At 47.3% G+C, this 12,801-nt stretch overlaps 1 protein-coding gene across 11 annotated transcripts in view; it reads right to left on the reverse strand.

Annotated features, from left to right (window-relative positions):
• The window catches only part of smoc1 (SPARC related modular calcium binding 1), a 52,908-nt gene that overhangs the window by 1,449 nt on the left and 38,658 nt on the right, over positions 1-12,801 (reverse strand). For 8 of the 11 annotated variants that reach the window (XM_035391160.1, XM_035391138.1, XM_035391149.1 and 5 more), the window contains 3 exons: positions 12,660-12,765; positions 11,972-12,219; positions 10,451-10,484 (listed from right to left, as the gene is read on the reverse strand). In XM_035391160.1, the coding sequence (XP_035247051.1) occupies positions 10,451-10,484; positions 11,972-12,219; positions 12,660-12,765 (388 nt within the window). Of the gene's footprint in view, positions 1-10,430; positions 10,485-11,971; positions 12,220-12,659; positions 12,766-12,801 lie in introns of all 11 variants that reach the window. The other 3 variants (XM_035391168.1, XM_035391130.1, XM_035391110.1) reach the window with 1 other exon arrangement.

Raw genomic sequence — 12,801 nt, forward strand, 5'->3', positions numbered from 1 at the left:
CACTGTCTTCTGTCTCTATTTATCATTCTCTCTGTCTCATTTTCTCTTCTCTCTCTTTCTCCCTGCCTTGCGGTCTCCTCATTTTACAGTGAATTGACTGTCTCCATTCCAAATCACCAAGAGTAGCGGGGATGAGACCATGAAGCACTGCACTGTGTACGGAGAGAGACACGCAGATGAACGAATCACCGTCGGAGCACACGGCCGTATACGACATACTGCAGCGGTGATCCACTTCAGGATTTTGTGCCAACTTCTGCCCCTAATTATTATTGAATTAGCACAATAATATCTTGATCTGACACTTGTACGTGAACCAGCCACAGCCGCAGACCGCAAGTGCATCCTAAAGATTTCACCGCCCTGAACCACATGAGTGAGCCAGCGTAGTTTATAGAACTGTCAGAAAAAACTAAAACAGAAGGTAATCGGTTGGAACAAAAACCAGCACGCAGACCGGCCTTCCGAGAGCGGAGTCGTGTGCCCCGGGGCATGCTGGGTACGGTAGCAGCAGGAACGGGGTCTGCAGGACAGGCACGGGCCGACGGGGGACAGAGACGGGGGACGAGGCGCTGGACCGGGGCGCGGGACTCCTTCTGGGCCAATCAGTATCAGAGCGGAACCACAGGCCTCGGGATCAGGGGAGGGGGGGCGGGCACGCAGCGCAGATTGCTTGCAGATGGTTTTGGGAGAGGGGAGTGTGATCCCCCCCCCCCCCCCCCACCCCATGAGGGAGAGGGAGTGGAGGCGGAAGTCCCCGGTACTGAAGAGCACATCAGATGTGTGTGGGTCATGTTTGTGAGGGGGGGGGGGGGGGCGGGGGGGTTGGCTATGAATTAGCAGCAGGGTGTGGGTGTGGGGGAGCAGCACAGGTGGAGTCATTCTTAGACTTTTTTAAGGGCTGCACTGTGTGAAAAACCCACTCACCCGCTACCTTCAGCCAGGTCATTCTATATATTCTACATGGTACAGCAGCAACCCCTGATCAAGTTATTACCAAGGAGATTTTTAATAAAAGCTACAATGAAATACTATCAAGAAGAGATGAATTATCCAGCACACACGCACACGTAGGTGTAGTGGCAGCAATGATATTGCGTAACCTTTTTTAAAATTATTTGTACCGTTTCCATTAAACTCTGAAACAGACATCATAATAAAATAAAATAAAACATTTTTGGTGGCTTTTTGGTTTTTTTGGGGGGGGTGGGGACAGGGGCGGAATGGAAAAACCTTTTTTTCTCTCAGTGAGATCAGAAAGTGTGTGCGCTCTCTCTGCGTGCTGCGCCTCCATCTTGCTCCTCCCGCTCGGCTCTGCAGTTAAACGGGGGTCAATTACAGGGCCCCAGAGGAACCGCGAGCGTCGCCTCCTTCCGCCTCCTGCGCCTCCTCCTGCGCCTCCTCCGCCGCTCTTTCACAGAGAGGCGCGCTGAAATACCCACGCCATTAACGACACAAAAACACCCCCCCCCCTGCCCCCCCCCCCCCCCCCACCACCCAAACCAGGACAGCCAAGCTCACATCTGATAAAGGGGAGAAACCAAATCTACTCTGTGTCTGTATCTCTTCTTCTCAAGAGGGCACTCTTAAAAAAAGTGGCATTGGAGATTTTTTTCCCCTTTTAGTTAGACTCTGTACAATCTAGTGTTTTTTTTTAATGTTCTAAGAAAGCTTGCCAAAAACAGACCAACACATTTTTTTTCTTCCACATTTGTGATGTTTGACAGTAATATGACTAATGCATCCATGCTATAACCTTCAGGCCGTATTTCCCTAGTATGAGCTGCACAGTATTGCACAGGAATTCACAAAAAAACCTTTTTTGCTGCAAAAAAAAAAAAAAAAAAAGTCAGTCTGAGGAGAACTTAGTCGCTGACTCGCAACACAACAAGGCAAGGTGAGCTTTCCCAGGTGAGCCACTGCGAAGCACGCGGACAATTAACACGTTCGCGCGCTGACACATCGCCATGACGTTAGCGTCCCATTAAAGAGAGCCGCAGCGGGGCAATTACCGGTAACGAGGCACTGGGATCGCTAAAAAAAAACTTTTCTCGAGTGGCAGCTGCCAGAGAGAGTCATAAAGCCCCACTTAATGGGGGCGACATAGCTCAGGAAGTAAGAGCGGTTGTCTGGCAGTCGGAGGGTTGCCGGTTCAAACCCCGCCCTGGGCGTGTCGAAGTGTCCTTGAGCAAGACACCTAACCCCCAACTGCTCTGGCGAATGAGAGGCATCAATTGTAAAGCGCTTTGGATAAAAGCGCTATATAAATGCAGTCCGTTTACTTAAGACCGCTGGGCTTATTATAACACCAGAGAGTCGGCAGACGGGTGTTTCATGCGCTGAGGACGAAGCGAAACGAGCTCGCCGGCTTCAGGAGGAGCACGACACTCACAGCAAACAAGCACAGTCTGCCCGTTACAAAGCACACCGCCCGGAGGCCGCGTTAGCGAATGACGCAGCGCGGCTCAGAGGGCCGTCCGGCAGGGCGGAGAGGGTTCTCCGGGGAGCTGCAAGACCCTCCGAAAGTCTCCCCCGATGGTTTACCGGTACAGGACGGGCCGCTCTCGAGACGAAGGTAAACTGTCGAGACAGCAGAGCCTGACGAATAACTCAACCTGCCATGATTTTGGCAGAAGCCGAAAATTCCAGTCGGACGTGCGGTCGATGCCGGCACTCTGTTAATTATATGTAGATACAAGTACACAATACGACCAGAAGTACCTGGACACCCCTTGGTCCGGGGCTGTTTTTCATGGTCTGGGCTTGGGTCCCTTAGTCCCAAATCTGTCAGTTCAATTCAGTTTGTCTTTTGAGTTCAAGCAGAGTGAGAATACTCTCGGTGTTACACGAGTTAATTCGTTTCCTAAAAAAGTCTTTCAGAAAAACAATGGAAATCCACTGCTGTGCCCCTGGGGTTCACACACAAGCGGACGACACGTCTGTTTATTAATCCCCCACGGAGAAAACGAGTGAGAAATATGATTATCTCAGCAGTTTGCCATGGACTTCTACAGTTAACGACCGCTAGCTGGCTTGCTCTGCAATGTGCTTTTCATCAACGGCAGCTGGCCAATCAGTGATACTGTGCTTTCCCAATGCACAGTCAGCGCTATGATTCCTCTCATTATACAGGTTAAGTTAATAAACTGTATTCTTGACGCACTTATTAAACGTTGCTAGGTAACCATAACAGAAGGGGACGAGATGAAGCTAACATGGAGACCGATGACTGGCCACAGCCACAGACACGTAGACTTGAGTCTTGGGTTCTAATTTACATTAAATACAGTATGCGTTCACAACATCCATCCATCCATCCATCCATCCATTATCTATACCCGCTTATCCTGAGCAGGGTCACGGGGGGTGTTGGAGCCTATCCCAGTGTGCATTGGGCGAGAGGTAGGAATACACCCTGGACAGGCCGGCAATCTATCGCAGGGCACACAGACCATTCACTCACACACTCATACCTGTGGGCAATTTAGAGTCTCCAATTAGCCTACGCATTCACAGCATCCTCAGTTTAACTAGTAAGTTATTGCCAGGTAATGTAGTGGGCGCAAGGTGCGAGACTTCTGCCCCCTATTCTGGCTCTCTCACTCGGGACATGGCAACTGCTGCACCTGTAGGCACAGTGCAGGCATCATCCGAGGGGGTTGGGGGGGGGGGGGGTCAAAGGCGGCGGCCCCACTGCAACACGTTCACTTATCGTCAGCGTGCGGATCACGACTGAAGTCTGGCAAGTCGCTGAGTGTGGAGGTACTTGTTCAGTGCTGGCCTACCTTAACACTGCACAAGTGACCTTGAGCAAGGGTACTTAACCTGCATTGCTTCAGTATATATCCAGCTGTATGAATGGATGCAATGTAAATGCTATATAAAAGTTCTGTAAGTCGCTCTGGATAGGAGCGTCTGCTAAATGACTGCAATGTAATGTAATGTAATACAAGTGGCCTGTTGCATTTTGCAAAACTCACTGCTACAGCACACTGTTCAGTGTGGAAACACCAATGCCCTCTACTGAACAAAGTCCGATGACCATTTTCCGTGGGTCACATCCTACAAATTCTTGCATTGATGAAGTTTCAGGTATTGCCTGAACAAAACCTCAACGACTTCAACACAAAGTGCACATCCTGGCCCACTGATGCATCTTTTGGAACACAGACAATGTTTTAAATTGCGCTGTGCAGTGCCAGGCAAACACATTTTTGAGACTAATGAAGTACCTAACCACAGGTCTCCTGTGGCTTGGACACCGGTACAGTTTTGGCGAGACAAACTAAATGACTTCACACAACACCAAAGATCGTTCGTGGCTAATCCGCAAGAGTCTGCTTATTACCAGATTCCCGTACAGAGGATACCAGGGAGGGAAGGGGATGGGGTGCCTTCCCTCTTCCAAAAATCGCACACACGAGGTAGTCACATGTTTTCCATTGCAGCTGCCAATCTCCAAAGAAATTCTACACACAGATGTCTTTTGCCCCTGAAGACGAAAAGAAAAAAAAAAACGAGAAGAAAAAAAACCTCTGGCAAAAATACCCACTGCCCCCATTCAATATCAACTTTGATGGCTGCTGAACTTCGTACAAAGCGAGCTGAACAGATTTACATTTTTATGAGATGTGCCCCCAGATTTATAGGCATCATGATTATTTGGTTAGCTCTACACATGCAAAACACAGCCACAGGCTCCCGCCGTATGTTCACATTCATATTAATCACATCTCAGCCGCGACAGAAAACTGAACCGTTCGTTTTTCAGAACCATATAAAAACAAAAGAACCAGCAAAAAAAAAAAAAAAAAGCAAAAGTAATCTTACATCTTAAAGCAAGGAAGGAACAAGAAGGCAAAAAGCTTTTTCTTCTTTGTCGAGGTGAAGACTGAAGAGGTTTACATTCCCTTTCCAAAATCCAAACCACCAATTGAGAAGCGTCGCGGTTTTCTCCAACTGTCCCCCATCCGCCATTACGTTCTGGAAACATCCGCAAGCAGGCCCCGAGACACTCCAACCGAGATAAGCTTCCTCAGCTTCGTCAACAGCACACTTCAGCCTGACATTAAACGGCCTCTTAGCCAGGCATCAGGCCATGGCCTGTTCCCCCGGTGCACAGGTGAAGGGCCGGGGGGGGGGGGGGGTACACGGGCACTAAAAGAAACCTCAAACTGGCGAGGGCTGCCCGAGCGGCTGGCTGTTTACGCTGGCACGCGGGCACCATGTTCGATGGGTCTGACGTTATGCCCGGCGTGAGGAGCGCGTCTCAGCGACGGTGGGGCAGCGGTGCCAGGGTAAACACGTTAGCTCAGGCCTCTCCTGAGCTAATGTGTGGAGACCGGCCGGTCGGCGTAAACAGGGTCTGGGGGGGTGGAGGGGGGGGGGGGGTTTAGGGTGGGGGGTGAGGGGGGGGTCTATCAGGGAGTCCCAGTGCAGAACCACAGATGGGACGGGGGGGGGAAGCGGAGCGACCGCAGCGCCCGCAGGACACGGCGGTGTGTGTGTGTGTGTGTGTGTGTGTGTGTGCCGGACACGCGCGCGCTGCTCGGTGGGGTTCACACACACTTCTCGCGTCTCGTCGCCGCATGTCAGGCTGTCGGCGACGGCCGTGCGGTGGGCCGAGGCTAAATCTGCTAAACGTGCAGACCTCCTGCTCCGCCAGGCGCAGCTTCAGCACGTGCAGACCTCCTGCTCCAGCAGCCAGGGCTGACTGGCCTGTGTCTTCCAGATGTAGCTCAAACTCCAAGGCAGCGTACTGCTGTTGGACGCTTAAAACAAGGCACTTAATCTGAATTACTCCGATAAATATCCAGCCGTATACATTAATAGTGTGTTTTAAAAAACGCAAGCTGTGTAAGTCGCTCTGGATAAAGGCGTCTGCAAAAATGCCAAAATGCAATGCAACCTGCGATTCAGCGTTTGTTGTCTCATTCCATTCAAATGGTAAATGGACAGCATTTATATAGCACTTTACAATTGATGCCTCTCAGTCACCAGAGCAGTTAGGGGTTAGGTGTCTTCCTCAGGGACACTTCGACACGCCCAGGGCGGGGGATCGAACCGGCAACCCTCCGACTGCCAGACAACCGCTCTTACCTCCTGAGCTATGTCGCCCCTTGTATTCACAAGTACCTAACAGGCTGTGGGCCAATGCTGTTCTTCAATGGACTACATGGCACCAGACTCATGCATGGCACATGCTGGCTTATGCGACAAGCTCTTTGTTTCCCTGTGAAATAGGGTGAGTGTGTGTGTCTGACACTCAATGCAGGAGGCGGGCCCAGGTCACGGATGGCTCAGGAGCCTGTGGCTAGGCCACGCCCCTCCTGCAGAACCTTCTACTCTCTCTCTCTTGTAAAAATGGCGGGAAAATACACCGTGACACGCTAAGAACACACGATAACCAACCACAAATTTCACGCCAGAAAAGCTCAAATTTCAAGACTTCAAATTCAAGCATAAACACAAGGTTTTGTTTTCTTTCTTTTTTTTGTCCAATTTTTTTTGAAACCCTGCTGTATCTTCACAGGGATTCTTGCCCAGGTCAATAAAGAAATAAAAAAAGAAAAATTAACCCAAAGAACAAGGAGCCCACAGAACTTTTAATGAGGTTGAATATCCCTGGGCATTGTACCACAGTTGGGTCTCTGCTATATTTTAGATAAGATACACAAACCAAGTCTAGACTGTCTGTAGTCATTAAAGATCTAATGGCAGGCTTTACTAGTAGTAAGAATAGGGGGCAGACTCTTTGGTACAGTCCGTAGGGCAGTCAAGTCCCCACCCCTATAACTTGGTACTTCCTGTGTGCCCACGGCACTTCCTGTTCTCTGATCCCATCTATGTCTGTAACGCGCAGATGTTACAATATTCCGATGCAATGCCGCAAATCAAATGCTTTCAAGTCCAGCAACCTATTCATCGCCTAGAGCGGGTCGACTGTACAATACTGCACACTGCATTTCTCCCTGTTCCCAAGGTCATCGCACATGAAAAGAAAAATTAACCTTGAACTGAAAAACTTTGGGTTACCTGCACATCTGTGGGCCCAAGGCCATCTAATCAGAGGTCTGAAAATGGAAATCATTCAAATAAACAGAGACAATACAGGGAGCCCAACTTAACAGAGATGACGTCTGTCTGTTCGTTCTTTCTGTTTTTGGTTCATTTCAAATTCTTGCGAGGAATGACAGTCATTTTCACATTTTTAACATCTCTTAGAATTTGAGTGTATGAAAATTGCTATATAAATAAAAGTTTGATTGATTGATTGATTGATTGATTGATAAATTTATGTAAGGAATTCACGGATGACCTTCCCGGTTAGATAAAAAGAAATTATTTATAAATATAGGCCTGTAAAAAAATAAAATAATAAAATGTACATAGACAAGGCTTATGGTTTGAAGAGCACACTGCTGCTTATTCAGACCCACCAATGACCAATCCCGTCGCTCACAGCGCTGCAATCAACAACACCCCCCGGAATGTTCCGTGAGCGCGAACTGTCAAGATATGATAAGTCAGGACCCCGGGCCCCCACAGGCCCACAATTGTCCACCGGAGAGACGAGGCGTTTTCCCCTCTCAGCGGTTTCAGCCCACAGGCCTGAGCACACAAGGACATGCGCCGCCTGGGTTTTTAAAAAAAATTTTTTTTTTTAAAAATGAACTCAGAACCCGTGTTATCGTACGCGACGAAAAGTACGCAGCGCCGAGCCTTTAGGGCTCCCCAGTGCCCCGTCCCGCGCCAGGCGTTTAAGGTTTATGGCCTATATTTAGCCGTCCTTTTATTTGGACTTGCTTATGCGCTGCGCACGTGCGAAGAAGGAAAATAAATAAACAGATGATAAATCTGGACGCGCGACTGGGACCGAAGACATCTGAACACGAGGCGCTGTGTGTGCGCTAGGTTTCGCCCGCCGCGTGAAGCGTTCAACCGCTTAACCCCTCTCGCGCTGAAATAACAGCCGCGACTAAGACGCGTCCCAGTGCGGCGTTCGCATCCGTGCTACTGCACTGCGTGAGCCAGGCCGCGCCCTGAACAGGCTAATATAACACGTAGCCAGGACGGCTCCACGTGAAACAAAAACTGTGGCCACTCTATGAGTATGAGGTGCATTTACTGTATAGTGCTTAATCTATCCTGTCTAATGAAGTGTGTGTATTTGCTGCAACAACTGTAAAAAAAAAACAAAGAAAAATCTAAATAATGAGAAGAAGATGATGATGATGATGATGATAATGAAGATGATGAAGATGATGAAGATGATGAAGAAGATGATGAAGATGATGAAGAATAAGAAGATGAAGAAGAAGAAGAAGAAAAATGATCATCTCAATCGCAAAGGTTACTCTGGAAAAAAAAAAGAAAAAAAGAACCTCTGAAAAATGAGGAGAAAACCACCCCGCAGTTCTAATTGGAGCTTGAAAGTCATTTTAGGTTTTCTGGGAAAAGTCAGCAAGTATCCAAAATTGATCTCTGGGGAAAATGTTTCGTTGGACATGCTGTACCAAGCCAAGCTCCCAGCCAGTAAATGGCCTATACAAAGATTTATAACGAGCTGGTACAGCCAACTGAACACTTTCCCTAGTTTTTATTTTCCATTGGCATAAACAAAGGTGGCTTTGTGTTGTATATGTCTAGTTGGTGAATCAACATAAGGTCAAGAAAGATATAATTTCATTTTTCCCAAAGGAAAATATTTCTTTGGTGACATATGACAGATATAAATACTTATTTGGAGAAAAAATAACAAGGAATTGTTTATATAATATACTATTATACTGTCTGTAATGCTTTTCACAACAATTGCACAATTGCAAGTTTGTAATTCAGGGTTTCAGTGAGACGATAGCTCATCAATGCATAGCATCGTGTAGAGTAAATAGGTCAAAAATTACTCACATCTCCTACCAGAGAAATGGTACTTAAAGACTTAATACCATGTAGGAGTTGAAACTTGTGCAAAAGCGCTCCTCCAAACAAAGGCGCAGTCTTCATTTCAACTTTGGTGGATCACTGTTGGACATCCAAGTCTCGCATGGTGAAACATCAAGGATCACAAGCATACTAGCTAGTCTAGTAATTAATTCAAATGAAAATATTGGGGGATGACATGTTTGCTTGTCCCACACGCAAGTCTAGACCTATTCCTCCAAAGCAGTGACTACATTTCCCATAGTCCAGTCAATACTACAAAAGTCATCACTGATTGGTAGATAGGTGTATAGAACTCCATACACCAATAAAACGTAGCCTGTGGGAACCTTGTGTGCCACCAAGAGGAAAATAATAGTGGAACGGGAAGCCACGATTGGACGAAGTCAGCTGCATCCGGCTGCTGTGGACTCCTAGTCATAGGAAGCTGATGACATGTCTAAGGCCAAAGCCAGGGTTTAAACCTGCAACTATAGGGCCTAACCTCCTGGTCACTGAGCCACTCAAGAGCCCCTAAATGCATATCAAAAACAGCTCTACTTTCTGCTAATGTACTAAATTACTGGCTAATGTACCCTGAATTAAGTGAATACCAAAATATTCCTGTTAAAGACAGCCTATGATGAACTAGATACAAGCCTTCATTAATACGCAGTGCTGTTCCAGATGCTGCGTGCTGGTGTGGGAGGACAGGTGAGCCAGGTGTGGGAGAGCAGCTCATTCCGGGTGGCAGCGCCAACCGCAACCTGAAGGGACAGCATCAGCACCCACCACCCCCACCCCCACCTGCCCCCCGGTTCCCCATGATGCAACCTTGCTCTGGAAAAAACTGTGACACGGACTGAAACGGATCAACTGGAATTTTCCATGGAATTCCACATGTCATTCTCTGCTCCTTCATTCTCTATTTCCACTCATTATCCCTAAACAGATTGAACACCCAAACAACAGTGAGCAGTGCAACACAGTCCATGGGACAAGCTGGCTTTTTTTGGGGGGGGTGGGGGGAGGATCAGGGTGGTGGTACGTATGAGCAACATTACATTTAATTAACGCTACAATCCAACCACCAATCAGCAAATTGGTTTCCGATATTAAAGAAACCGGAAGAAAACTAAAAAACACACAATTATGCACATTTTGTATCCTTAATGTTTTCTTAGGAAGTCACTGCACAATGAGACTCAATTGTTTGGTCCTCCGTTGGCTGAAGTCATCTTGAACGCTATTTAAATGATTTTTAAGCACATGAAGCACATGAAGCCTAGACTGCAGCACAGCTACAAAAAAAAAAGGACAGCACAGCACATGTAGTAAAGGAAAAAAAAAAAAAAAAAAAAAAAAAAAAAAATTGAGTCATGACACGAAGTGATACTGCATGTTCTCAGTGAGGACAAACGTTAGTGTGTTACAGCCGAGCCACCTGCGGAGGGGTTGTAGGGCCAGCGGGGGGCTCTGGTTAGCGAAAGCGTATTAGTGTGCCTTACTGAACAAACGAGTCCCTTGCCTTGTCCCCGGGCTGATGCCGCTCACTGAGCCGCCTGCGGATGGGAGGGAGAGCAAAAACACGAGGGTTATTCATCCCGTTTCGGGGCTCCTATCCCCCCCCCCCCACCTCCCATACCCCACCACCCTATTGCCCGAGCCACAGCGTCACTTTCCCATCAAGTCACGCCACTCTTCCCGGTCGACAGACGGTGTCCGCTTCTTACAAAGATGTTAGTGTGCGACTTGTTACGATGTCCCCCCCCCCGCCTTACAACTCAAAAGGAGACAGATGCTCCTGGGGAGTCTGAAGGCGTTCTTTTCCACTGGTATTCTCCCTCTCCCTCCCTTATAATGAGCCATTAATTGGCCCTGCCAGTTTGTTTTGCCTGGCTTGCAAACACTGAATTATGCAATTTTATTTTACAAAACTCAGTTCACTCAATTCATTAAAAACAAATCAGAGCTTTGAGGTTGAGGAATCAAACATCTCAAAGTAAAAATAAATAAATAAAACTATCCATGTCCGTGTTGACATCTCCCAAACTTAAGAGTAATCGTTTTTTTCAGCAGTACAATAATTCATCTATTCATCTTACTGTTTAAAGACTAGCTTCATCAGCACTGTTTTCACTATTGGCATTACCAGACCAGAGGGGTGTTTAAAAATACATTTATTTTTACTTTATTATTTTAGTTAACGGGGGACCGTGGCCATCACAACTGCTTTGCCAGAGTTAACCCCACGGCTAATTTTGGGACTGCGGGACCCTGGGGCAAGAAAAACATTCGAAAATAATTACTTTCGCAGGAATGTCTCAGCGCATGTGATCGGCAGCACTGGTGAGATAGCGTTTACGGAAAACCTCGTGAGTAATTACCACGCCATTGTGCCTGAAACCGCAAGACCAATCTCATTACGTTTCACATTCACGATTAACTGAATGAGTTCCAGGGCTCTTAACTTCAATTTGCTGATTTTACATATTGGGTTTATTATTATTAAACTATGGGTCAGGACCCACGCTGTTCAATAAAGGGTTCGAGAAGGTGGGTTTTACTGATCGCAGCTGAGCTTATTTCATCACTTCCAGTGAACGATCACAGTGTTCAAAATGTCTTGCACTGCAAGAACACGGTCTTAAACATAAATGCTTGTTATTTGCTGCCTTGTCCCAGAAAGCTATTTAATCAATGTCACATATTTTTTTTAATTTTAAGAAAATACTCACAGACATCCCTGTGGTATTGAAGTCGGGTGATGAATAATTCAAAACACCTAAATGCACTGCAGGTCACTTTCAGTCAATGCTACTTTATACACTGTTCTGTTCAGCTAGTTGATTGGTTCTGAATAGGTGACGTCGACAAGTGAACATTCTAGAACATCAGGCCAAGCATTCTCTCAGTTGTGCTGAGTTTCCAGTGAACGGAGTGACCAAATGCTCACGTCTGCTCTTTGTCCCTGTCCCCCATCTTCATCCCAAGATTCTCACCCCCAATTCTTGTGTCCAACCCCCCCCCCCCATCTCTGCATCCTCACCTCCATCCTTGCTGACGCCCAGGCAGCCCTTCAGCTCCGGCAGGGAGATGGCCTTGTCCTGGTTGAGGTCGCAGTAGTCGCTGAACTTGCGAGCGCACTTCTTGGGCTTGGCCTTCTTCTTCACGTAGCGCTTGAGCGGCTTCAGCTCCTTCTTGTTGATGTCGTGGCTGCCGTTGTTGTCCAGCTTGGCGAAGTACCAGTGCACCACCCTCTCCTCCAGGTTGTGGCTGGGGTCGGGCTCCACAAACCTGCGCAGGCGGACGCAGGTTTTCCCCTCAAAACCAACCGACATTAACAGACCATAACCCTACCTCAACCCCAGGTCAGTGTGTGTATCTCCTCCCGATACTCATCTTTATGGTTTAGGCATGTAAAGCCTTACTGTGTTGTAATTGTTGACTTATTCAGGGACTTTTTCATGGGTAAAGTTCTTATTTGCTATTCACTTTTGTAACTTACAGATGGGAAGACACTCTTGTTCCATTCTAGCCCAAGGCTAGAACAGATCTTGGACTAGTGCCTTTCATTAATAGGTTTCGCCAACTGTTATTTACTGCTTCATGAACCACTAAGCCACTCCGCTGATTGTGTCCTAAGGAGAAATCATTTCCCATCTAACTTTGATTGGAAACATCTTACTCATTAAATTACTTTCAGTTGGTGGTCTTAAAGAAGTATCATCACTTACCTCCCACCACCAGAGGGCGCTGGCGAGTTTATGGCCTGCACCATGTCAGTGGTGAGAGCGTCTAGCAAGCTGGTGATGAATTCTACTTTCTTTCCCTCTGGACAGCCTGTCACAAGTATAAAGAAGTGATTAAGAAGAAAAC

This window comes from Anguilla anguilla, chromosome 1 (genome assembly GCF_013347855.1).
Source record: "Anguilla anguilla isolate fAngAng1 chromosome 1, fAngAng1.pri, whole genome shotgun sequence".
In the NCBI taxonomy this organism is placed as follows: Eukaryota; Metazoa; Chordata; class Actinopteri; order Anguilliformes; family Anguillidae; genus Anguilla; species Anguilla anguilla.